Below are 25,538 nucleotides of genomic sequence, written 5' to 3' on the forward strand. Positions count from 1 at the left end.
CCTCCCCCACTACTACCACCAGAGATCCAACTTAGCAAATAGTGATTAAACACAATTGGCCCATGTTGGGATACCACTTATTACATTTCACCTTTAATAAGCCAGACCTGAGCAGAGTATCATGTCAACTGACGTACAACGAATCTGGCAAAAGGCAATTTGCTACTTCTATTAATTACTTAATAAAAATTTTTTAACACATTTATGGTTTTGTAGTGTGTTAAATGAGTATGATTTTACTACTTTCCTCCATTGATGTTCTTGGAGTATCAGTGGAAAAACTGGATGTTAGGTATTAGACAGAGATAAAGAATGATAGAGCAACAAAAGAAGGTATTCTATACAGGGTAGTAGCCAGTAAAACATTATAGTGCAAACTTCAAGGGGCAAGAGTAGATATGGAAGCAACTGAACATAAGTAGGTGAGATGGACTCAGAGAATAGAAATAAGCCAAACAAGCTAGTTAGATCACCTTCAAAGAATCTTAAGACATCAGAGCTTTAGGAATCAATAGAGATTATCATGTCAAATAGTTTTTCTTTTTTACAGATGCTCAGAGTCATTATGTGACTTAGTGACAATGCTAGAACTAGAACATAGGTGTCAGACTGGGGATGCACAAAAGCTGCTGATGAGAGGCTGAAGGGGCATGTGGCTGTCAGCAACTACTAATTATGCCATGAGTTTATTCAAGACTTATCAGTATGCACTTCCAATGGTAGTATAAAAGAGTCATTTGTTTGCTGGAATCTAGCCTCCCGTATAGAAGAAAAAATCTGTTTTTTGTAGTCAGAATGGTTAAGCAAGAGCAGAAATCAGGAGTTTGTATGAAAGAGAGGATGAGCACAAAAGTGTGAAAGTATGAAAGAAGGTCATGCACTTGATAACCCCAACAGTTTGTGAATTAAGATTAAGAAAATCAGTCTAAAGTTAGCGAGGTTGACAAAGGAAAATGGATTTTTTGAGGGGGAAAGGCAGGGCAATTGGGATTAAGTGACTTGTCCAAGGTCACACAGTTAGTAAGTGTGTCAAGTGTCTGAGGCTGGGTTTGAACTCAGGTCCTTCTGACTCTAGGGCCAGTGCTCTATTCACTATGCGACCCAGCTGCCCCCAAATGGATTTTGATTACATAATTTTTTTTTTATTTTATGCACAAACAAAAACAAGGCAGCCAAAATAAAAAAAAAAAAAGCAAGAAACGTGGGTGGGGGGGAAATCCTTGCAGCAAGTTTCTCTGGCAAAGGTCTCATTTCTAAGACATGTAGAAAAACTGAGTCAAATTTATAAGAAGAGGAATTCCCCAATTCATAAATGGTCAAAGGACATGAAAAGGAAATTTTAGAGGAAGAAATTCAAGCTATTAACAGCCATATGAAAAAGTGTTCTAAAGAACTATAGAAATGCAAATTAAAACAATTCTGAGGTACCACCTCATACCTGTTAGATTGGCAAAGTATAAGAGAAGGTCATGCACTTGATAGCCCCAACACTTTGTGAATTAAGATTAAGAAAATCGGTCTAAAGTTAGGTTGACAAAGGAAAATAGCTAAATGCTGGAGGGGCTTTGAGAAAACAGATAAATTAATGCACTGTTGGTAGAGCTGTGAACTGGTCAAGATGGTGGCCTGAAAACAGGGACTCACTTGAGCTCTCCCCCAAATCCCTACAAACACCTGTAAAAAAATAACTCCAAACAAATTCTAGAGCTATAGAACCCACAAAATGACAGAGTGAAACAAGTCTCCATCCCAAGACAGCCTGGATGGTTACTGGGAAGGGTCTACCACACCATGTTGAGAGTGAAGAGCAGCCTAGCGTGGGGTGTGCCAGGACAGACCAGGAGGGAGCAGACTGGGCAGAGCAGGCCTCAGGGCTCTGAATCATTGAGCTGTGGCATTTCCAGACTTTTCAACCCCAAAATGCCAAAGACAACTGAGCAGATCAGTGGGAAAACTCTTGGACCTAGGTGACAGAAGTGAGCAGTCTAGCCCCAGCCCTGGGGTGGCAGAGGTGGTTCTGGTGGCTGTTTCCACAGTTCCAGACCCACAGATTGTGGGGGGAATCAAGTGGCTGATCATAGTAGGAGTGCAGGGAGAACTTTGCTGCACTGAGGCAGGGTTTTCTTGCTTTGCTCTGCTTGGATCTGGGTCCCAATTCCTGGTTGGTAGTCCTTGGGGGAAGAGGAGTGCTGGTGTGGCAGAGCTTGTGGTGGTGGTGGAGAGTGAGTCTTCCTGGTAGTTACATGGCAGAAAGGAGTACTCACACTCACAGACTAGAGCACAGGCCAAAAGAGGAGTATCATACCACCTGAGAATATAAGTAGATCTGAAAACATCAGCACAAAGCATCTGAAGCTTGGGACAGAGCACTCTCTACTTGGGAAGAAGTCATACCCTGACAAAGAGCTCAAAAGTCAAGTAATTGGCTCAGAAAATGAGCAGGTAGAAGGATTCAGACTATAGAATCTTTCTTTGGTGACAATGAAGATCAAAACATACAGCCAGAAGAAGACAACAAAATCAAAGATCCTACATCAAAAGCCTCCAAGAATAATATGAATTGGTCTCAGGCCATGGAAGAGCTCAAAAAGGATTTGGGAAATCAAGTAAGAGAAGTAGAGGAAAAATTTGGAAGAGAAATGAGAGTGATACAAGAAAATCATGAAAAACAAGTCAATGACTTGCTAAAGGAGAGCCAACAAACACGGAAGAAAGTAACACCTTAAAAAATAGACTAACCCAAAAGGCAAAAGAGTTCCAAAAAGCCAATGAGGAGAACAATGCCTTAAAAGGTAGAAGTAGCCAAATGGAAAAGGAGGTCCAGAAGACAACTGAAGAAAATACTGCCTTAAAAATTAGAATGTAGCAAGCAGAAGCTAGTGACTTTATGAGAAATCAAGAAATTATAAAACAGAACCAAAAGAATGAAAAAATGAAAGACAATGTGAAACATCTCATTGGAAAAACCACTGACCTGGAGAATAGATCCAGGATAGATAATTTAAAAATTACTGCACTACCTGAAACCCATGATCAACAAAAGAGCCTATACATCATCTTTCAAAAACTTACCAAGGAAACCTGCCCTGATATTCTAGAACCAGAGGGTAAAATAGAAATTGAAAGAATCCACCAATAGCCTCTTGAAAAAGATCCCAAAAAGAAAACTCCTAGGAATATTGTAGCCAAATTCCAGAATTCCCAGGTCAAGGAGAAAATATTGCAAGCAGCCAGAAAGGAACAATTCAAGTATTGTAGAAATACAATCAGGACAATACAAGATCTAGCAGCTTCTACATTAAGGGATTGAAGGGGCTTGGAATATGATATTCTGTAAGTCAAAGGGGCTAGGATTAAAACCAAGGATCACCTACCCAGTAAAACTGAGTATAATACTTCAGTGGAAAAAAATAGATTTTCAATGAAATAGATGACTTTCAAGCATTCTTGATGAAAAAACCAGAGCTGAATAGAAAATGTGACTTTCAAATACAAGAATCAAGATAAGCATGGAAAGATAAACAGGAAAGAGAAATCTTAAGTGACTTACTAAAGTTGAACTGATTTGTTTACATTCCTAGATGGAAAGATGATACTCATGAGACCTTTCTCACTATGAGGGTAGTTGAAGGGAATATACATACATATATACATACATACATACATATGTATATATACACATATATATATAGAGACAGAGGGCACAGGTGAGTTGAATCTAAAAAAAAAAAATTAAGCAGTGAGTGAGGAATATATTGAGAGAAGGAGAAAGGGAAAGATAGAATGGAGTAAATTATCTCTCATAAAAGTGGCAAGAAAAAGCTGTTATAATGGAAGGGAAGAGGGGGTAGTTTAAAGGCACTGAGTGAATCTTGCTATCATTGGATTTGGCTTAAGGAGGCAATAACATACACACTCAATTGGGTATCTGGCCCTACAGGAAAGTAGGAGGAAAGGGAATAGGGAGGATGATAGAAGGGAGGGCAAATTGGAGGACGAGGTAGACAAAAGCAAATACTTTTGAAAAGGGACATGGTCAAAGGAGAAAATTGAATAGAGACAGGATAGAATGGAGGGAAATATACTTATTCTTTCACAGCATGACTATTATGGAAGTCTTTTGCATAATGATACATGTATAACCTATATTGAATTGCTTGCCATCTCAAGGAGGGTGGGTGGGGAGAGAAGAAGGGAGACAGTTTGGAACTCAAAGTTCTAAAAACAAATGTTAAAAAATTGTTTTTACATGCAACTGGGTATAGAAATCTATCTTGTCCTACAAGAAAGTAAGGGGAAAGAGGATGGGAGGGGAGGAGTGGGGTGATAGAAGGGAAGGAAGACTGGGGAAAGGGGCAATATATGCCATCTTGGTGTGGGGGAGGGTAGAGATGGGGAAAAAATTTGTAACTCAAAATCTTGTGGAAATGAATGTTGAAAACTAAAAATAAAGTAAAAAGAAAGAGGAAAAACCAAAAAGCTATTAAGCTACGCATACCGTTTGACTCAATGACTTTAGGGGCATATTTAGGTTTATACCACAAAGAAGTTAAAAGAGGAAAAGGACTAATATGTACAAATATATTTATAGCAACTCATTTTGTAATGGCAAAGAATTGGAAATTGAGGGGGTGCCTGTCAATTAGGGAAGAGCTGAACAAATGATGATGTGTGAATGTGATGTTATTTTATTGCATTATAAGATCTCAGGAAGGAGATAGTTTCAAAAAATCTGGCAGGAGTTATATGAACTGATGCAAAGGGAAGTAAGAAGAAACAGGAGAACAATGTATACAATAACAATAATTTTGTAAAGATAAAAAAATCTGAAAGACTTAGGAACTCTGATTAACACAATGACCAACCACAATTCTAGAGACTCATGACAAAACATGTTACTCAAGGAGTAGATTGAGGCTTATGTTTTGTTTTGATATGGCCAATGGGAGTGTATTTTGTGTAGCAATGCATATTTCTTACAGGTTTTATTTTTCTTGCTTTCTCAATGGGGTGAGGGAGGAGGGAGAGGTGAGAGGGAAAGGATTTGGATCCAAAAATAAAATAAAACTGAATTTTAAAAAGAAAGAAAACCAGTCTCAGTTATTGTTGGGATTGCTGCCTCATCAGGTACATTTGGATTTCAGCACAAAGAAAATGCATGTGAAAGCTGGCTGGCCTGCATTTAGGGTTCCCAAAAGCAGTGCCATTTTGGGATGGGAATAATAAAGAAGAGACTAATCAAATTTTATTTTGTAGTACTTAAATAGCAAATTTCTGCAAGGAGAGAGCAAAGTGTCCAAAGGGGCACAAAGGGATGTAGATCTTGGTCTGTGAATAAAATCACCTTGACTGAGAAGTAGCTCCCTCACACCAGTTCTAACTCCTCATCCACTGCTCCAAAAATGTAGCAACTCTAACTCAGAATTGTTATGTCAGTATTACTTTGTTACTCATGTTACTAAGAGGAAGAATGGTTTGGTTCAATCTTACTTGGTCTATTTCCTGCTTGCTTCTCAGTATGCCCCCTACCCAAAACCTGAAAAATACACTCACCTAAAATAGCCTCTCCCAAACCATTTTTCCTTAACCAGCTCTTCTTATTGTTACTGATTGACTTTTAACACAAAATTTTCAATTAGTTTATTCCTACAGACTCAGCAAACAAGCTTTACGAAGCTGCTAAATTCTCTTGAACAATAACTAACATAGCTAATAGTTAAACCAACTAACTCACAATGATAAAATAAAATAGATTTCTTCATAGGTCAAAAAATATATAAACATAAAATATAGTGTAAGGAGATGGATTTTGTTATACTTTTTTAGAACTTAGTTTCCCAGGATCCATAATCATGGTAATGTCTAATCTCCAGGTGTTAGATAATAACTCCCAGAATAACTTCAAGCATCCAAATCATAGTGATAGTCCTATTGTGACTGTGCCATAAGATAAGGGAGTGACACAATTCATATTTACTATGCTTATGCAGAATGACAATATTGCTAAAGTTACCTTTTGAGCTTAATTGTTGGCAAAATGCCTTTTTTGTCTGTTACCCTATAAATCAGGTAGACACTGGCTAAAGAGTACGGGTGTCCTTCCTCAGTGCCTCCTTGGTGGACGCCACTTTGAGTAATAAACTGGTATGAATCCCTTATCTGTTGCTCCTTTGTCTTTCTTTGGTTCGGCTGAATCTGATGTGAACCTACCAGGAGTGGAGCTCTTGTGATACATATAGGTAAACAACTGGATTGTTAACTAAATAAACATGTATGAGCTCATTCTCACCAGGCTGTCCCCCATCCTTTGATAGGTAATTTCTGGGTCTTCTTTGTGATATAGGTGGAAAAAGATTATCTGTCAGCCAACCTTCCTTATCTTCACTTGGCATCATTTCAAAGGAATTCCTTTGAGCAGGACTGAATCGTAGGGAGTAGCTAACCTATAAAGAAAAACAAGAACACTTAGTAAAATATTGAAAGAAAACATTGACAAGCCAAAAGAAATTTAAAGTTTTCATGGGAAATTATAGTGATTAGAGAACAGAGATTCATTCACAGAGTTCAAATGAGCAAGTCAACATTCTGAGAGTTAAGGAATGGTAATACAAGTTCAAGTAATTTAAAGTAAGTAGGGACCTTAGATATCATCCATATAATTCTCTTATTTCAGAGGCGAAGAAATTCTACTTCTCTTACTTGATTTTCCAAATGCTTTTTGAGCTCTTCCATGGCCTGAGATCAATTTATATTTTTCTTGGAGGTTTTTGATTTAGGATCTTTGACTTTGTTGCCTTCTTCTGGCTGTATGTTTTGGTCTTCTTTACGCTGGTCTGCTCATTTTCCCAGCCAAGTACTTGGCTTTTTAGATCTTTGCCAAGGTAGAACTCTGCTTCCAGAATGGAGAACGCTCTGTCCCAAGCTTTACGAGTTTTGTGCTGCTGTTTTCAGAGCTACTTCTACGCACCTGTAAATTTTCAATTCTTCTGAGGTGGTATGATCCAATCAGAAGTGTTTAGTCCTCTTCTGGCCTGTGCTCTGCTCTGTGAGTGACCTCAAGCACTCCTTTCTGCCATGTAACTACCAGGAAGACTCCCTCTCCACAGCCACCACAAGCTCTGCCTCACCAGCGCTCCTCTTCCCCCAAGGACCACCAACCAGGACTGTGACCCAGATCCAAGCAGGGCAAATCAAAAGAATCCTACCTCAGCTCCAGCAAAGAGATCCCTGCACTCCCACTCTGATCAACCACTTGATTCCCCCCACTGTCTGTGGGCCTGGGGTTCTGGAAGCAGCTGCTGCTTCTGCCGCCACTGCCACCACTGCCACAACCATGTCTGCCACCCCAGGACTGGGGCCAGACAGTGCACTTCTTTCACCCAGGTCCAACAGTGTTTTCCTACTGACCTGCTAAGTTGTCTTTGGTGTTTGCGAGTTGAGAAGTCTGTGAAATGCCACAGCACAGTGATTCTGGGCCCTGAGGCCTGCTCTGCCCAGTCTGCTCCCTCCTGGTCTGTCCTGGCACAGCCCACGCTAGGCTGCTCTTCACTCTCAACATGGTGTGGTAGACCCTTCCCAGTGACCGTCCAGGCTGTTTTGGGATGGAGACTTGTTTCACTCTGTCATTTTGTGGGTTCTATAGCTCTAGAATTTGTTTAGAGTTATTTTTTACAGGTATTTGTAGGGATTTGGGGGAGAGCTCAAGGAAGTCCCTGTTTTCACTCAGCCATCTTGGCTCCACCCAGAGGTAAAGGAACTGAAACCCAGAAAGGTTAAGTGACTTTCCTAAGAGCAGAGTTAGGATTTTAACTCAGACTACTGATTCCAAATACATTCTTCTTTCCATTAAACCATGCTACAATAATCCTGCCATGGCATAAGTGGCACATGCTACTTTTTTCTCCTTTTCTACTGATACAAACTTTTTAAATTGATTTTTTCAGTAAGAAAAAAATCCCCCTTTGCCTATCCCATCTAACTGCCCCACACACTGAAAAGACAAACAAAACCCCTGTTAAAAATAATGTATATTAATTAAAACAAATTTCCACACTAACCATGTTTTTTTTTAAAAAAATGTCTCAATCTGCACTCTTGAGTCCTTCATCTCTCTATTAGAGAACAGTAGCTTGTTTCATCACAAGTACTCTGGAATCATGGCTTGTTATTACACTGATCATGGTTTCTAAGTCTTTCAAAATAGTTTGTCTTTACAATATTGCTATCATTATATAAATTGTTCTCTCAGTTCTACTCATCTTATTATACATCACTTCATACAGGTATTCTCGGGTTTCACTGAAATCATCCCTTTCAATATTTCTTATATCATATTCATGTGCCATCATTTGTTCAGTGACTTTCCAATTGATAGGTATCCCCTCAGGTTCCAGTTTTTTGCCAATACAAAAACAGCTACTACAAATATTTTTTTACATCTTTAAAGTTTGTTTTACTTAGGACTAATCCCCTGGCCATTAATATACCCTCCCTCTTTTTCCCTTCTACCATTTCCCTCCTCTTAGCACATATAAAGGACTTAATAAATTTTTATCGACTGTTTAGTCAAATGCATTTCTGACCCAAGTGTGAAGATGTACGTTCTTCTCTCCTTTGACTAGTTCATATAAGAGTGAAATTCAAGGGTCTCTCCCTTCCTCCTGGTTTTCATAGAGTTCTATCTGTGCACCCTCATCATGTGAAATAATTTTCCCCAACCTTCCTCTCCCTCTCCAACCTAGTGTATTCCTTTTCCTCTCTTTTCCATTTGGCATTTAAGATCATCTAGATATAACTGAACCTCTCCAAGACCTCCAGTAAAGTTAGATTCCTTCTGTGATTCCTGATGATGATAGGCTTCTGAGGAGATGCACATTACCTCACCATATTAGAATACAGTTTAACCTTGTTTAGTCCCTTATGATTATTCACTCACGTTTACCTTTGTATATTTCTCTTGAGTACTGTGTTTGAACTTCAAAGGTCTTACATGTAGTTCTAGTCTTTTTATCATGCCTCAAATGAAAGAAAGTTTGCAAAGGTGAACTAAGGCACAATTTCTGAGTAAGAGAACATTTTATTAACAGGAGCACTACCTGCCAATAGAATGGGTCAATAACTACCTCCGTTTAGCCAAAGACCCAGAGATGAAGACTTAATGCATTCTATAAGGTTAGAATAAAGAATAGAACAGAGTAGGTGAGGAAATAATACAAATGGTTGATACAAATATAAATAATACAAATTGGTGATATCATGGAATTGAGGACAGCATGACTGATTACATAATTGAGGCATGAGGAACAATATGGTTGTTCGAAAGTTGGGAATGAGGGGATAGCAACACGCCTCTCCCCTTCCTTTATCTAAGAAAAGTTCATTGTTTGAGTCTACCTTCAAGGTCAGAGACAATGATCCATATATCATTGAAGGACATTCTAGCACTAAACCAGACTCCCTGGTGTCCACCCACATTCCCCAAGGATAGCAGATTTCCCTGAGGAAAGAATAGAATGGAGATTAGCAATAGAAATGGATTTCTAAAATTAAGCCATTATAGATCATCTAAATTTCTAAACTAAGTTCAGAAAAAAAGAACCCAGGCAGTTACAGGATAAAATCAATTAACTATAAATGGGAGCAATACAAAATGATACAGAATCAATTTAATTTTCTCAATTAGGGATGCCAGGAAGTTCTCTATGTCATTAAATATCCATTTTATTTTCCGTGTAGGATTATACTAAGTTCTTCTGGGTACATTATACCTGACTCTAAGTTTAAATCACTTATATTTCAGTTCTCTACTCCTTTACACAGGTAGCTACTAAAACATGTGTAATTTTGACTTTAACTTCTCAATATTTAAGTTCTTTCTTTCTTACTGCTTGCAGTATTTTTTCTTTGGTAAAATATTGATTTGGGCTATATAGTTTTTTCATTTAGGGTTTTTTTTTTTCAGGAGGTTATCAGTGGATACTTTTTGTTTCTATTTTACTCTATGGTTCTAAGAGACCTGGGCAGTTTTGATTTCTTCAAACATTTTTGAGATTATCACACATATGTCTCAGTCCTTTTTTAAGTCATGGCTTTCAGGTAGTTCAACATTTCTTAAATTTCCTCTCCTCAAATTCTTTTCCAGGTTAGTCCTTTTTTGCCATATCTTAAATTTTCTTCTATTTTTTAATCTCGTGACTTTGTTTCAATATTTTTTGTTGTCTTATAGAGTCATTGGCTTCTATTTGGTGCACGCCAATTTAATATTATTATTATTATTTTCAAGGAGTTTGTTGCTCAGGCAAGGTTTTGCAACTCCTATGCTAAGCTATTAATTCCCTTTCCAATTCTTTCTTCCATAACTCTTTTAAAAAATTTTCCTCTAGTACTCATTTCATTTACAGCAACATTTCCAACTCATTTTAAACTCTTGCTTAATCTTTTCCAGGAATTCTAGTTGAACTCATGCCCAAGCTCTGTTCTGCTTTGAGACTTTGATTGATATTTGGGAGTCACTCTTTTCTTCTTGGTTTGTGCCTTGAGGATCCTTGTCATCGCAATAGCTTTATAATGGTGGGATTCATTTGTCTGTGTGCTCACTCTTCCAGTCTTTTTCCTGACTTCAGAATTTATGTTAAGATCAGGCTCTACAGTTTTCTGGAGTGAAGGTATGGGCTGATCCTGCCACAGCTTTCTAGGGGCACTGAATGCAGTGTTATTCCAAGATCTCAGAGACAGCTCAGACTGGAGACTTCAAGCTTTCAGTGGTCCCTAAGTGGTCTGACCAAGGTTAAAGTTGAATCACAGCCTTCTGGTGTGACCTCTGCAAGTTCTTGCCCTGTGTTTGGGTCTGAGCAACATGTGTGTGGGCTTGCCATACCAGGATTTCCAGCAGACTGTTACTGGATTCAACCACCAACAGTCAGATGAAAAGCACTGCTGATTCTATGATAGAACTTCAGGTTTAATCTGTGATCTGGGATTGCTGCCCTGCTTATTCTGTGACAGACTTCAGACTGGGTCAGACAATGGAACTGAGCCCACTCTGCTCCTGAGGTCAGAGTCACAGTTTTTGCTTATTTCTGAACTTGATCCAAGGTCAGTACATAGACCTTCAACTGCTCCTTACCCTAAAATTCCACTCTTAGATTCAGGTCCTCTCCTCAGTCTGTCCCTGGATCTGTGAACATGAACTGAGTAGTAAGTGCTACTATACAAGTTTGATACTCTATTCTGGATTTGGCACTTTTTCTTCCTCAGGTGCACAGTTTCTCTCTACACCAGAATGATCCACACAACCATTCTTGGCCAGATCACATCTCAGCATCCACAGATCTCACTTTCTTCCTATGCCAACCTAGGCTAGAAAAATATCTCACTGTGACTTTTTCTTTGGATTTCCTAATCAAGATTTGGTTAGGTGAGTGTTCTAGATCTATTTGAAATGGAATAGAGAGAAGAATCTCTTCTCCATACTTCTTCCTGGTACTCTGTCATCTTGGCTCACTCTATTCATAAGAAATTAAGTTATTTACACTTTCATGAAATGTTCTACAACTAATAGAGCTGCTCTTATCTCATTTTAAAAAAGAAAATATGAAGTTCTAAACATTAGGTATTGATGTAGTTCTTTAAGTCACCTAGAAGCAACAATAATGAGAAATTCAGACTGCAGTAACTAGGAAGCTCACACAAAAAGTGGTTGATTTCTGTCAAAGAATCAAGCTGCCTCAGTCTCTTTTTTGTCTATCTAAAAAAGAAAACGCATGCTAGTTTCAATAGTTCTGGCACCTACATAGCAAAGTAGCAGCAAAAAAAATCTCTATATAGAGAATTTTTTTTTTATATTTTCATCATAAACTTTTCACTTTTAGTATCTTGCACAGGGATTCTTGGAGCTGTAGTAGTCCTCACATGTGGCTAGACTAAATCTGTTCTTTCATATCTTAGTGTCCACTGGTTTCTAATAGTATTTACAAGTTCCAAATGCACTACTGCAGGAAGAGCAGCACACTGGACATCCTCTGTGCATGTCTTCTCTTCAGAAAGCTTTATGTAACAAGAAGCAAAAATGCAGCATAAAGTAAGTTGAACTTCAAGTCAGTCACTCTCATCCACTATACCACACTTCTTCAAAAATAAGAATTCTTGATCATTTTAATGTCATATACCCCTTCTTAGAATACTTTTTACTGTATTAATAAAATACTTAGGTTTACAAAATAAATTTATTATATTGAAGAAGATTTTTTTTTAATATCACAGACATTAGGCTAAAAAAAGCTCTGCTCTACAGTAAGTAGAAAATGCATACAATAACATTTTAAGAGGAGAATGCTAATATTTGGGGTGGAGTAATCAAGAAAATGGCCAGCTAGGTGGCACAGAGGATTGAAAGCCAGACCTAAAGTCAGGAAGACCTGAGTTCAAATCTAGGTTATCACATAGCAAATAAGATAATTAATCAAGTATCAAAATGCCAGTGAATGCCAGTGTACTAGGTAACTGCTTGACAACCCTTTGGATCAAATTCTTGTAATAATAAAAAATCAAAATTAAGGTGTTTGTAGTTAAAAGCTTCTCACCTGAAGGGGAAGAGAGTCTTCAATGTCACCAAAGTTATGATGAAAAACAATAGCAGCCAGTACCTTAGATGATTTACTATCAATCTTGATGTAATCTTCAAAATCAAATTCGGAAAGAAAGCCTCGAACTATGAAAAGAAAAAATTGGAAAATTAAACTGTTTGTATAAGGTTAATGACTTCTGATATATATAAACATAAAACCACTTCACAATTCAGTTCAACAAAGATTTAATAAGTAAATACAAGGTGGGGATTCTGGGAAGATGGCAGAGTAGGTTAAAAAATTCTAGTCTCTCCAGATTTCCTCCACGAACAAGTAAAAATAGTGCTTCAGGGTGAATGTATAGCAGCAAAAAAAAAAAAAAAAACAAAGAAAAAATAAATAGTCAGGACGGACGAGTGGTCCTCCTGGGACAACAGGAGAAGACCAGAGGAAAGACCCTAGGGATGGAGGTTTAGCCTGAGTGAGGGGTAAACACCTCCAGGCTATCTCCACTGAAACAACAAACCCTGGGGGCAGCTAAATTGGGAGGTAGCTTCGGCCTCAACTATAAGAATTCTCATCTCACAGACCGTGTGGGGGGTCAGATATCTGAGCAGGGGAAAATTGAAGGATCCTCTGCTGCTGAAGGATGCCAGGCACAGCTATTCTGCTGAGACTCATCCCAGGCTGTGGCTGAAGGCAACAAGGACCCAGCAGACATGCCCAGTGAGTTGCAGAAGCAGTGGGGGAGAGATGCTACTGGCTGTGGACACTTAAAGAAAAGCTTCTCACCTGAAGGGGAAGAGAGTCATTGACATTGCCAAAGTTATGATGAAAAACAATGGCAGCCAGTACCTTAGATTATTTAGATCAAGGTTCTGGGTTGGTGGTGAGAACTAAAGAACTAAAGCCCAAGCTGTGGCTTGTAGGGGGAAAGGAGTGCAGAGGTTGGGCCCTGAACAAAACTCAGAAAATAACTATAAGAAGGACCTGAGACCAGAGGCACTATCCTCCAAGGACTAGAGAGAATTATAATAATAAGCTGCTAAAAATAACAATAAAAATGAGCACACAAGGAGAAAGAACTCAATCACAGACAGCTACTATGGGTCCATTTTCAGAGGACACTGAAGCAAAAAAAAGCCTGTCTTATCCCAAAGAGTAACATCAAATGGTTACTTGCCCAAAAAGAGCTCTTGGAAGAATTTAAAAAGGACTTTAAAAATCAAATAAGAGAGATGGAGGAAAAATTAGAAAAAAAATTAAGAACAATCTAAGAAAACCAAGAAAATTATGAAAACAAAGACAACCAACTGGAAAAAGAGATTCAGAATCTCAAGAAAGAAAACAATCCCTTGAAAACTAGAATTGGGCAAGGGGAAGCAAATGGCATTATAAGAGATCAAGAAGTAATAAAACAACCCACATAAATCCTCGGCATTCCTATATATTACCCACCAAGTCCAACAGCAAGAGATAGAAAGAGAAATTCCATTGAAAGCTACTGTAGACACTATAAAATATTTGGGAGTCTACCTGCCAAGACAAACTCAGGGCCTATATGAACACAATTACAAAACTTTTTTCACACAAATAAAGTCTGATCTAAATAAATGGAAACGTATCAGTTGCTCAGGGTTAGGCAGAACTAATAAAATAAAAATGACAATTTTACCTAAATTGCCATACCAATGGAACTACCAAAAAATTATTTTACAGAGCTGGATAAAATAACAACAATTTCAGGGGCAGAGCCAAGGTGGCCACATAAAAACAGCGTCTTACCAGAGCTCTCTCACAAGTCCTGTCAGATACCTCTAAAAAAGTGAATCTGAGCAGATTTGAGAGAGTTAGAAGCCACTAGTAGACTGAGTGGGGCAACTTTCCAAGCCAGGAGAGTTCCAAAGGTCAATGGGATGGATCCATAGGCTGGGAGAGCGCCTGGTGTGTGGAGCTGCACCAGACAGCACCAAAGTGAAAGCAGCTGCAGAGACCAGCCAGCCATCCAAGCTGGTAGAAAGCTGAGCACCTGAAACCAGCAGAGAGCCCCAGGCCTCCCACCACAGGACAAGAGTCTGTTGAAGCTATGGAAGGCAGCAGCACAGAGTTTGTAGCCATGAAACATCCACTCCTCAGGCTTGCAGCCCAAAGGTTTGAAACACACCTTCTTGAACTTCTGGAAGACATAATGTCCAGGTAAATGGCTCTCAGCCCTCCCTCCCTCACTGACCCAGAGAATTCTTCGGGAAAAATGCTGTAATAGACGAGACAGAAGTGGGGCGTCAGTAGCCAAACAGGAGGAATTCCTGAGTCCCACAAGGGTGGAGAGACCAAGGGTCAACACCAGGAATCCAGATGTGCCTTTGCACAGGCAGAGGAAGTGGCAGACACCAGCACAGACAACAGCAGAGACCACTGGTGCTGGAGAGCACCCCCAAGGGAAGAGGAGACTTCCAGCAGCCAGATGACTCCTCCCCCACATGTCAGAAATCCCAAGGCCATAATACACAAAGCCAGTAATTAGGCTCACAATTCCCAGAACAAGAAACCTGGGACAGAGATCCCTGAGCCCCCAAAACAGAAATCCACTGTAAAGCCAGGAAAAAGCTAACCAACATGAAGAAGAGCATGAAAAAACTGAGGACCATTGATTCTTTTTATGGAGACAGGGAAGATCAAAATACCCAGTTGGAAGAGGACAGCATTGACACTATACCCACATCTGATACCTCAAAAGGGAATGTGAACTGGTCTCAAGCCCAAAAAGCATTACTGGAAGAGCTAAAGGAAGATTTTAAAAACCAAATTAGGGAGGTAAAAGAAAAAATGGGAGGAAAAAACACCAAGCTTGAGGGGATGTGGTGTTGTTTTTAGAGCTATTTCTACACAGTGAGCTCTGCCACACCAGCGCTCCTCCTCCTCCAAGAACCACCAGCCCAAACCTGACTCAGATCTTAAGCAGGCTCTGCACTCCCACTCTGATCTGCCACTTAATTTCTCCCACCGGGTGGGCCTGGGGCCGGAAGCAACTGCAACTGTAGTTCTGTAGCTGCATCATCTCTGCTGCCCCGGGGTGGTAGCTGAACCGAGAACTCCTTCACTCTGTCCCCGCAGCTTTTTCCACTAACCTTCTCTGTTGTCTTTGGTGTTTGTGGGTTGAGAAGTCTGGTAACTGCCACAGCTCACTGATTCAGGGCACTAGGGCCTGTTCCGCCTGGCTCCTGGTCAGGGTGCAGCCCCCACTGGGCTCTGCTCTGCTCCGCTCCCAGCTCCATGCATGATAGACCTTACCCAGTGACCATCCAGGCTGTCCTGGCCTGGAGCCCTGCTTCTTTCTGCTATTGTGTGGGTTCTGCAGTTCTAGAATTTGTTCAGAGTTATTTTTTATCAGTGTTTGGAGGGTCCTGGGGGAGATCCCTAGGCAAGTCCCTGCTTTCCAGCTGCCATCTTCTCTGGGTTACATTCTTAAAAGGACAAGCCACTAGTACACCTGAATATGTGTCAACACAAGTACATATAAATTTGCATCCTTTATCTTGGGGGTAGTGATCCAATATAATCTATCTGCCAGATCTGGGCTGGAAATTTTCCCCTTGCTATTTCTCCAGTTACTACCAGAGGAACAGTTTGTTCCTTTTCCAATTGACATATATGATATTCCTCTGTAACTTGCATTAACAAGGAATAAGAGATACTAATACCTCAATCTTGTACCCACTGGTGTGTGGCCTGTACCCCTAAATGTCTGGCCTTTGGTGGAACCATTTTGCTAGTTCTGGATCATTAGTTGGTATCAGAGGAGGGACAACATGTTCAATAACAATCTTTGCTAGTCGATCAGCATGTGCATTGTACTCTGGTTCTGGTGTAGTGAGGGGCACATGAGCGTCTACATGAAAAACTGATGAATTTAGTAACCAAAGACATGTCCCATATATCTTCCCATGGGTCTTTGTCCCAAACGTGTTTACCATGAATTTCCCAATTTTGATATTTCCACATCAGCATCCATGTAGTTAACTCATTAGCTACTGCCCATGAATCAGTGAATATATGACACTGTCCTCCTTTCTCTGTTTTAATAACTTGATGTACTGCCATAAGTTCAGCATATTGACTACTTCAACCTATCCCAGTACTTTCCAAAGTTCTCTTATTATATGGGTTATAGGCTATTGCTTTCCAGTGTCTCTTATGGCCCAAATACTTTGCTGGCTCATCAGTAAACCATGCATGTTTCTTGTGTTCTTCAGTCAGTCCATCATATCCATTATTCCATTTTACCAAGGATTATACCAACTGTTCCTTTGGTTCAGAGTGTTTGTCATTGCCATCAATGTGGATGCTTGTGATAGATTCACGTAGAACAGAAACTCCACTTTTGTACATTTTTGAACTATTCTGAATATAGCATTTCCATTTAATTACGCTAGCCTCTTGTGCATGTTCAATTCTTTGAGAGGCTGGGGTACTCATTACCCAACTCATAATTGGGATTCCAGGTCTTAATATCACTTCATGGCCCAGAGTCAGTCTCTACCAAAGTCCAACATGCAGCTAACAACTGCTTTTCAAAGGGTGTATACTGTAACCAAGATGAAGGTAGTTTCCTTGACCAAAATCCTAAGGGTACATTTCAGCTTTGTTGTTTCTGCTATAAACTCTAATTCACATAATCATCTTGTAATGTCACTTGTAATTCCACTGGTCCACTTTGCATAGGCCATAAAACCAGAGCCAAATGTATAGCAGCTTTAGCTTCTTCAAAAGCTTTACTCTGTTCAAGTCCCCAATAAAATTCATATTTTTTTCCTGGTAACTTTATATAAGGGTTTAAAAATCTGTCCAAGATGTGGAATGTGGTGCCTCCAATATCCAAACAGTCCTACGAACTTTTGTGCCTCCTTCTTATTGTGGGGACAGGAAAATCTTGAATCTTTTGTCAAGCTTGTGGGAGAATTTCTTGCAGTCCTTTATTCCATTGAATACCCCAAAACTTTACAGTTTGAGCTGACCCTTGTATCTTTGCAGGGTTAATTTCCCATCCTTTGCTTTTCATATGCTCAATTAAAAGCATCAAACTCTTCTCCACTTCTTTTACATTTTCTCTCTGTATCATAATATCATCTATGTAGCGGATAAGCTGTACACTAGGTAACTTCAATTCATCCAAACATTCAGCCAGAAACCTATGACAAATAGTTGGGCTATGCAAATATCCTTGTAGCAACTGGGTAAAAATATATTGTCATCCCTGCCATGTGAAAGCAAACTGGTCCCATTATTTGGAGTCTATTGGGATCGTAAAGAAAGCATTGATCAAATCAATAACTGTGTACCAAGTCCCACCATATTTTTGCATCCTTTCTGTTAAGGTAACAGTATCTGGAACAGCAGCATACAAGGGTGGAGTCACTTAATTCAATTGTCTATAATCCACTTTCATTCTCCACATTCCATCTGACTTTTGTACAGGCCATGCAGGATTATTCCATTGAGTGGCTGTAGTGACTAACACTCCTTCAACATATTCCTTTATAGTACTGGCAATTTCATCTTGCCCACCTGGCACATGATACTGCTTCAAAGTAATTACTTTAGAAGGTTCAGGTAAAGTGATTGGGTCCATTTTTACTTTTCCCATCAAAACTGCATTAATTCCTATCTTCCTTGCTACAAATTGATATCTCCCCTCAGGCAAATTCAGAGTCATACCTTTCAATACATCTATTCCAATGATGTATTCAGGAATGGGTAGAATGACCACAGTATATTCTTCCTTAGGCAATTGTCCAATTTTCATCAATACAAGGACACTCTTGAGGTCTTCCTGAAGAACTTTGGAATTGGAATTCCAATTGGAATTTGGAACCTAAAGCCTGAGATATTATCCCCCACACCTCAGGACTAGAGCCTGACTTTAATACAAAGTTAAAATATAATAAATAAGTCATTACAATAACAATAATAATGAGTAAGCAAAAGAGAAAAAACCCAACCACCACTAGCTACTATGGAGATAGAGTAAGATTTGGGTTCAAACTCAGAAGAAGACAGTGCAGTTAAAACAGTTACTTCTAGCTCAAAGAAAAAAATCAAAATGGTTACAAGCCCAGAAAGAGTTTTTGGAAAAGCTTTAAAAAGATTTTAAAAATCAAATAAAAGAGACTGAGGAAAAAGTAGGAAAAAATGAGTGATACAGGAAGATCAAGAAAATTGGGAAAAGAAAGCCAACCAGCTGGAAAAAGAAATCCAAAAACTTACAGAAGAAAATGACTCCTTTAAAATTAGAATTGGGCAAGGGGAAGCTAATGATTTTGTAAGACACCAGAATGAAAAAATAGAAGAGAAAGTGAAACATCTCATTAGAAAAACAACTGACCTGGAGAACAGATCAAGGAGAGACAATATAAGAATTGTTAGACTATATGAAAGTTATGATTAAAAAAGTCTAGATAGTATATTTCAAGAGATTATTAAGGAAAGTTAAAGTGAAATTTTAGAACAAGAAGGTAAAATAGGAATAAAAAAACCCACTAATCTCCACCTGAAAGAAATCTCAAGATAAAAATTCACAGGAACATCATAGCTAAGTTTCAAAGCTCCCTGATCAAGCTAAAAATACTACAAGCAAGTAGAAAAAATTAAATACTGCAGAGCTACACTCAGGATAACATGAGATTTAGAAGTTTCAACATTAAAAGACCAAAGGGCATGAAACAACACATTCTGAAAATCAAAGGAGTTTGGCTTGCAACTAAAAATATCTTACCCAGCAAAGCTGTGTATTATCCTGAATGGAAAAAATGGATATTTAATGAACTAAAGGACTTTCAGGTATTTGTGAAGAAGAGCCAGGACTGAATGGAAAATTTACCTACTAGACTGAGGAGAAACATAATTATGAAGGTAAACACTTTAAGGTAAAGACCAATTATAAAGGACTAAACAAGGTCAAAAATTTTACTTCTTACCTGAGAAAACATTATCTATAACTCTTTTGAATGTTATCATTACTTGGGTAGTTTGAAAGAGCATGAATAGATAGAAGTCTTGAAGTTGAGTTGAATAAGATAGGATGATTCTTAAAAATAACACTAGGTAGGGAGAGAAAAAATGGAGCAATTATCTCATACAAATGAGGCATGAATGGAAGAACTGTTACAGTGGAGGCAGGAATGGGTGAAGGGCAAGATAGTGCTAGTACCTTATTCTCATCAGAACTGGGTTAAAGAGAAAATAACATGTACATGTAGAAGGGTATAAAAGTCTTCTTACCTTACACAGAAATAAGAAGGTGAGAGGATAGGAGAAGGGAGGGCTTCTTAAAAGCATGGGTAAGATAAGGAATAGGAGGGTAAGGGGAGAACTTAAGAGAGGAATTCTTAAAAGCAGGTAGAGAATAAAGGAAGAACTCTTAGAAAGATGAGTAGATTAAGGAATGGGAAGGTAAGAAGGGAGGATAAGGGAGGGATTTTTAGAAAGCATGCGGATTAGGGAGACAGTGGTTAGAAATCAATTAGACATCTGAGGAGGGATAGGGTAAAAAGAGAGGGAGAGAAAGATAAACAGTGAAGAAACACAGAATGGAAGGAAATGCACAACTACTAATCATAACTTTGAATGTGAATGGGATGAACTCACTCAAAAAACAGAAATGAGTAGTAGAATGGATTTAAAAACCAGAACCTGACAAAATATTGTTTACAAGAAATACATTTAGGGGGCAGCTAGGTGGTGCAGTGAGTAGAGCACCAGTCCTGAAGTCAAGAGGACCTGAGTTCAAATCCAGCCTCAGACATTTGACACACTTACTAGCTGTGTCACCTTGGGCAAGTCACTTAACCCCAATTGCCCTGCAAAAAAAGGAAAGAAAAAAAAGAAATACATTTAAAAATGAGATATATAAAGAGTAAAAATAAAGAGCTGAAGTAGAATATATTATGCTTCAAGTGATGCAAAAAAAGTATGGGTAGAAATCATGATCTCAGACAAAGTTAAAGCTAAACTAGATTTAATTAAGATAGATAAGCAGAGAAACTATATTATAAAAAGGTACCATAGATGATGAACTAATATTAATACAAAATATATTACCAAATGCTACAGTATCCAAATTTTTAAAGGAAAGGCTAAATGAATTACAGATGGAATAGATAGCAAAACTATAATAGTGGAAGACTTCAATCTTTATTTCTCAGAACTAGATAAATCTAACCAAAAACTAAATAAGAAAGAAGTCAAGGAGTTGAAATAGCCTTAGATAAACTAGATGATATACAGCTGGAGAGAATTGAATGGGAATAGAAAGGAATACACCTTTTCCTCAGTAGTACATGGTACCTAATACAAAAACTAACCTCATATTAAGGCATAAAAATATATAGTTAAATGCAGAAAAGCAGAAGTATTACATACATCTTTTCTGATCATAAGGCAATAAAACTTACATTTAATAAGGGACCATGGAAACACAGATTAAAAGTTAATTGGAGACTAAATAACCTAATCTTAAAAAATGAGTAGGTTAAAGAATAAGTCATAGAAACAATAAATAATTTTGTTAAAGAGAATAACAATAATGAAACAACATATCAAAACCTGTGGGATGCAGCAAAAGCAGTAAGCAGAGAAAAATTTATATCATCTCTTACAATTCCTATTATTATGAGGAATGAAAACAATAAAGGATGTACTCAATAAAATAATGTAGTTTATAGGAAACCTCTTTCTTTCCATAATTCTTTCCATAATTCCTAACCTCTCATAGCAGTACCCAAAGTTTTTTGCATGTTGTCAATGACAGTCTTCACTGCATCACTTGTGGAAGGCACGTAAACCAGTTCCAATGTGTTGTTCATTCGGCTGCTTTCAAAATATGTGGGAAGTTTATTGATGTGCAGAACAGGGTAATTATAAGAGTTAAAAGAAACTTCATAGGAAACAGAACGAAGAATCAAAATAAATGAAGTGCACACCAATGACAGAGCAAGCTCCATGACTATAGGGTACCAAACCCGCTTCTGAAAGAAAAAAAAAAGCATTAATCCAATGAAGAGCACACACGTGAGGCACCCAGTCAGTTCTCTTACATTGAAAGCTTCTTATTTTCCAACCTTGTTCTATGCCACCCTGGTATTCCTTATATGAAGAATGGCAACATTTTTACCTGGTAAGATATACATTCCTCCCACTCTACTATCTTCCACTCCGGGTACGTGCTCCCATTTATCCTTCTTTCAATTTAAAAGACCCAGACTAGTCAAATTTGGGGACTGGTTTCTCCTCTAACAAGGCTATAAAACCCCTCTGGCTGAAGCAGACAGTTGTCTCAATTACTTAGGAAATCATTCAACAAATGTTTGTTGAGTTCCTGTTATGGGTATGTGCTCAGTTGAGTCCCATAAATCTCTTCTTGGCATTGGTGCTTTCCATCTGTTCTTCTGCCAATACTTCCTTTAGTTCCCAATTTTCTGATCAAAAGTTTGACAATCTGCTTTGCCTTACTTTTAGGTTCTGTGTTTTTATGATTCCTATCTGCCTAGTTAGCATTTGATCTATTTCTTCCTATATCTCTGGTAATTGTTTCTATTTTGCCATCTCCTTACCTAATTGGTATCTAACTCACAGCTTGTCTAACTTCCACAGATCTCTGGAATTTGTATTCATTTTGATTTGGGGGTGCTTACACCCAATTTTCTGACTTTTTTCTCCTGGCCAGAACTATTTAAACAGACTTCTGGACCAATGACTAGTTTGTAAATCACATCTAAGTTAGAAACCTTTGGTTGTCCATAGTCTCAACGTTAACAAAAATAAAAGAGAGAAACTTAAAAGAAAATGATTCTGCATTTCCTTTTGAGTCATTAGCTCCTCCAGTATTTTCCCAATGTCCCTATACTTACCATCATAATAAAATTCTTCCACAGAAGAATTGTGAACTTGTGGAATCTCCCCATGCTTTTACCTGAAAAAGAAATATAAATCCAATATCCGAGAAACTTTTAACTACATGCAACTAAACCATCCCAAGATCAATAGATTAAAAAAAAATCTTTGACAAAAATCTAATGATCATGATTTAAAATATTTTTAAAAGAAGATATTTTTCCTTACTATGACAAACAGTATCTATATTAAGCTAAGAGCCAACGTAATATGCTATGGAGCAATATTAGAAGCATTTTCCCTAAAAATACGTACAAAACAAGAGTACCTAACATTATTGGACATGCCATCAATTGCATTTAAAAAGGAAAAATATATTAGCAAGATTAACATTAAAAATGAAGAGGTTAAGTCACTATGACCAATAAGGTGGTGAATAAGCTACTCTCAGCAAACTTCTTCAATGTCCCAACAAACATTTACAGCCCAGATATAGAGTAATCTCAGCTAAATCTTCAATCTAAAGATATATACATACATACATATATACTATCTTTTAGAATATAGAAATTAATCCTTAGAAAACTTTAATACTTAAAGGGCTTACTCAGTGTCCTCCCCCTGCTCTTCCTCAAATTCCATGTTTGCATAACAATAAAAAGAAGCTAAGAAGACTTGTGTCAGGGTCGGGTCCTAGTTGGGAAGGCTCCATGCTACAGTGATTCTATCCAAACATTTCTGCTCTTCCCCTACTCCACAAGTAACAGCAGATGCTGACTCTGCCCAGCAACGTGAAAGAAAGGAAAAAAGCAGCAGGAGCAAGTAAAAAGACTGAAAATGGACCTACAAGAGGAGATGCTCCAGATGTGAGCAAAGAGGGATTAGAAACCCAACTGAGACCAGCTTAACACCCTAAAAATTACTCATGGCAGGGATTTGGTGCAGTTTGGCACATATTCCGCATCTTAAAAGGCTGAGACAGCCTTAGAGGTTAAGAGACACCAGTGAAGAAGGAAGTACCAGAGATGGAGAACTGGAAAAATACATTAAAAAGGGTATCAAGAAATAATAATCAATCTGGGTCACAACAGATAAACCATGAAAGAGAATCCTAAAAATCAGAAGGAAAACATGAACAAAACCAAAAAGAGAAACAAAAATACTCTTAGCAAATATTCCATCCACATTGCCTAATGAATCATAGAATCTTGTGAGTCCTTCCTACTACCCTGCCTCCAAGAGATTATGGAACAATACCAAATTGACTCCAAAGAAAAAAACAAAACTAAAAATAAATAAGAAATTAGTCATGAATTTAAGTCAGCAATTAGTGTACTCAATGATGAAAATACAGTGCTCAATATAGAATTTTAAAATACAATTAGCAAACTAATGATGAAAGATCTCTCAAAAGAATTAAAGATTAATAGATGTAGAATACAAAAAGAGTGAAGCAGGGGAAAAGTTCAGCAGAGAGGAAACAAAAATGAAGTAGACCAATGAATTGAGTATGCAATTTTTTAAAAATCTAGGAAGAGAATGAGCTAAAAATTCCCAATTAAACACTAAATTGTAAATACTAAAAAATAAACATGAGGTTAATAAAATTGAGTGTAAGAAAACCATTGAATTAATGAATAAAACTAGGAGTTAAGTTTTTTAAAAAGCCATTGCATAATATGATTTTGAAAAAGAGAAGAAAATGAAATAACTACTATTAAAAATCAAAAGGGTGACTATACCACTACCACAGATGAAATCAAAGTAATTATAAGGAGTTATTTTGCCCAATTATATGCCAACAAATTTAACAATTTAATTGAAATGGAAAAAAATATTTACAAAAATACAAACTGCCTAGATTGGCAAAAGAGAAAAGAGAGTATCTAAATAAGATCTATCTTATGTTTATTTTTAATGGTATTTTTTCAAATTACATGTAAAGACAATTTTTAACATTTATTTTTTAAAAAATTTGAATTCTAAAATATCTCTTTCCCTTATTACCCCCTCCCTAAGATAGTAAACAATTTGATAAAGTTTATGTATGCACAATCATGCAAAATACATTTCCATATTAGTCACATTGTGAAAGAAGAAATGGGTCAAAAGAAAAGAATCCCCAAAAAGGTAAAGAAGGTAAAAACAGTATGCTTCAATCTACATTCAGATTCCATTAGTTCTTTCTCTAGAATTAGATAACATTTTCCATCATGAGTCCTTTGAATTTTCTTAGATCATTGTATTGCTGAGAAAAGTTTTTTTTCATAGTTGAACATCGCACAATGTTGCTGATGCTATGTAAAATGTTCTCCTACTTCTGCTCACTTCACTTGCATCGATTAATGTAAACCTTTTTCAGGATTTTCTGAAATCGGCCTGCTCATCATTTCTTATAGCACAGTAGTATTCCATTACATTCCCATACCACAACTTGTTTAGCCATGTAACAACAATGCTACTTGTTGCTACTGTGGCTGTGTAAGGCCAATAACACAAGCACACAGGAGGGCTACTAGCACAAGTTCTTTGATCTGCTTTTCTAAGGAAAGCAACTTTAAGGGGTTAACAATCTTCCTTTAATCAAACATAGATATATCATTCACTTAGTTCAGGGGGGAAAGTCAGCACCATGAACTTCAGAGAAAACACAAACAGAAATTACTAGCAGAAATTATATAAACAGAGAAAAAATAACACAAACCAGCAGATAGGCTTCTAGCTGTCTGACCAAGACATTACATACATAGTTAGCAGAGAGAAAAGCAGCAACACCTGGGTTTTTCAAAGCCGGGGCAGGGGGGAATCTCCTTAACGGCTACCCAGAGAGTCTCATCTGGTCAAATCACATGACACTCTTCTAGTGAGTGATGTGATCTGATGACCAACTATGAATGACTCAGCTCTTCTCAGCAACACAATGATCTAAGACAAGTACAAAAGACTCACGAATGAAAATGCTATCCATATCCAGATAAAGAAGTGATGGACTTAGAATACAGATTGAAGCATATTTTCTCACTTCTCATACTTTTATTTCCTTTTGATTGGTTTCTTCATCCACAACTGTGACCAATATGGAAA

At 37.9% G+C, this 25,538-nt stretch overlaps 1 protein-coding gene across 1 annotated transcript in view; it reads right to left on the minus strand.

The window, feature by feature from the left end:
• LOC118834196 (ATP-binding cassette sub-family A member 3-like) overlaps positions 1–22,532 on the minus strand; it is a 233,891-nt gene extending 211,359 nt beyond the window's left edge. Inside the window, exons 1-4 of the mRNA XM_036741643.1 lie at positions 22,472–22,532; positions 21,328–21,589; positions 12,582–12,709; positions 6,290–6,443 (exon numbers count right to left, since the gene is read on the minus strand). Of these exons, the coding sequence (XP_036597538.1) occupies positions 6,290–6,443; positions 12,582–12,709; positions 21,328–21,589; positions 22,472–22,525 (598 nt within the window). The 5' untranslated portion in view covers positions 22,526–22,532. The remainder of the gene's footprint in view (positions 1–6,289; positions 6,444–12,581; positions 12,710–21,327; positions 21,590–22,471) is intronic.
• Positions 22,533–25,538: the final 3,006 nt, after the last annotated feature.

The sequence above is a fragment of the Trichosurus vulpecula genome, chromosome 1 (genome assembly GCF_011100635.1).
Source record: "Trichosurus vulpecula isolate mTriVul1 chromosome 1, mTriVul1.pri, whole genome shotgun sequence".
Taxonomy (NCBI): domain Eukaryota; kingdom Metazoa; phylum Chordata; class Mammalia; order Diprotodontia; family Phalangeridae; genus Trichosurus; species Trichosurus vulpecula.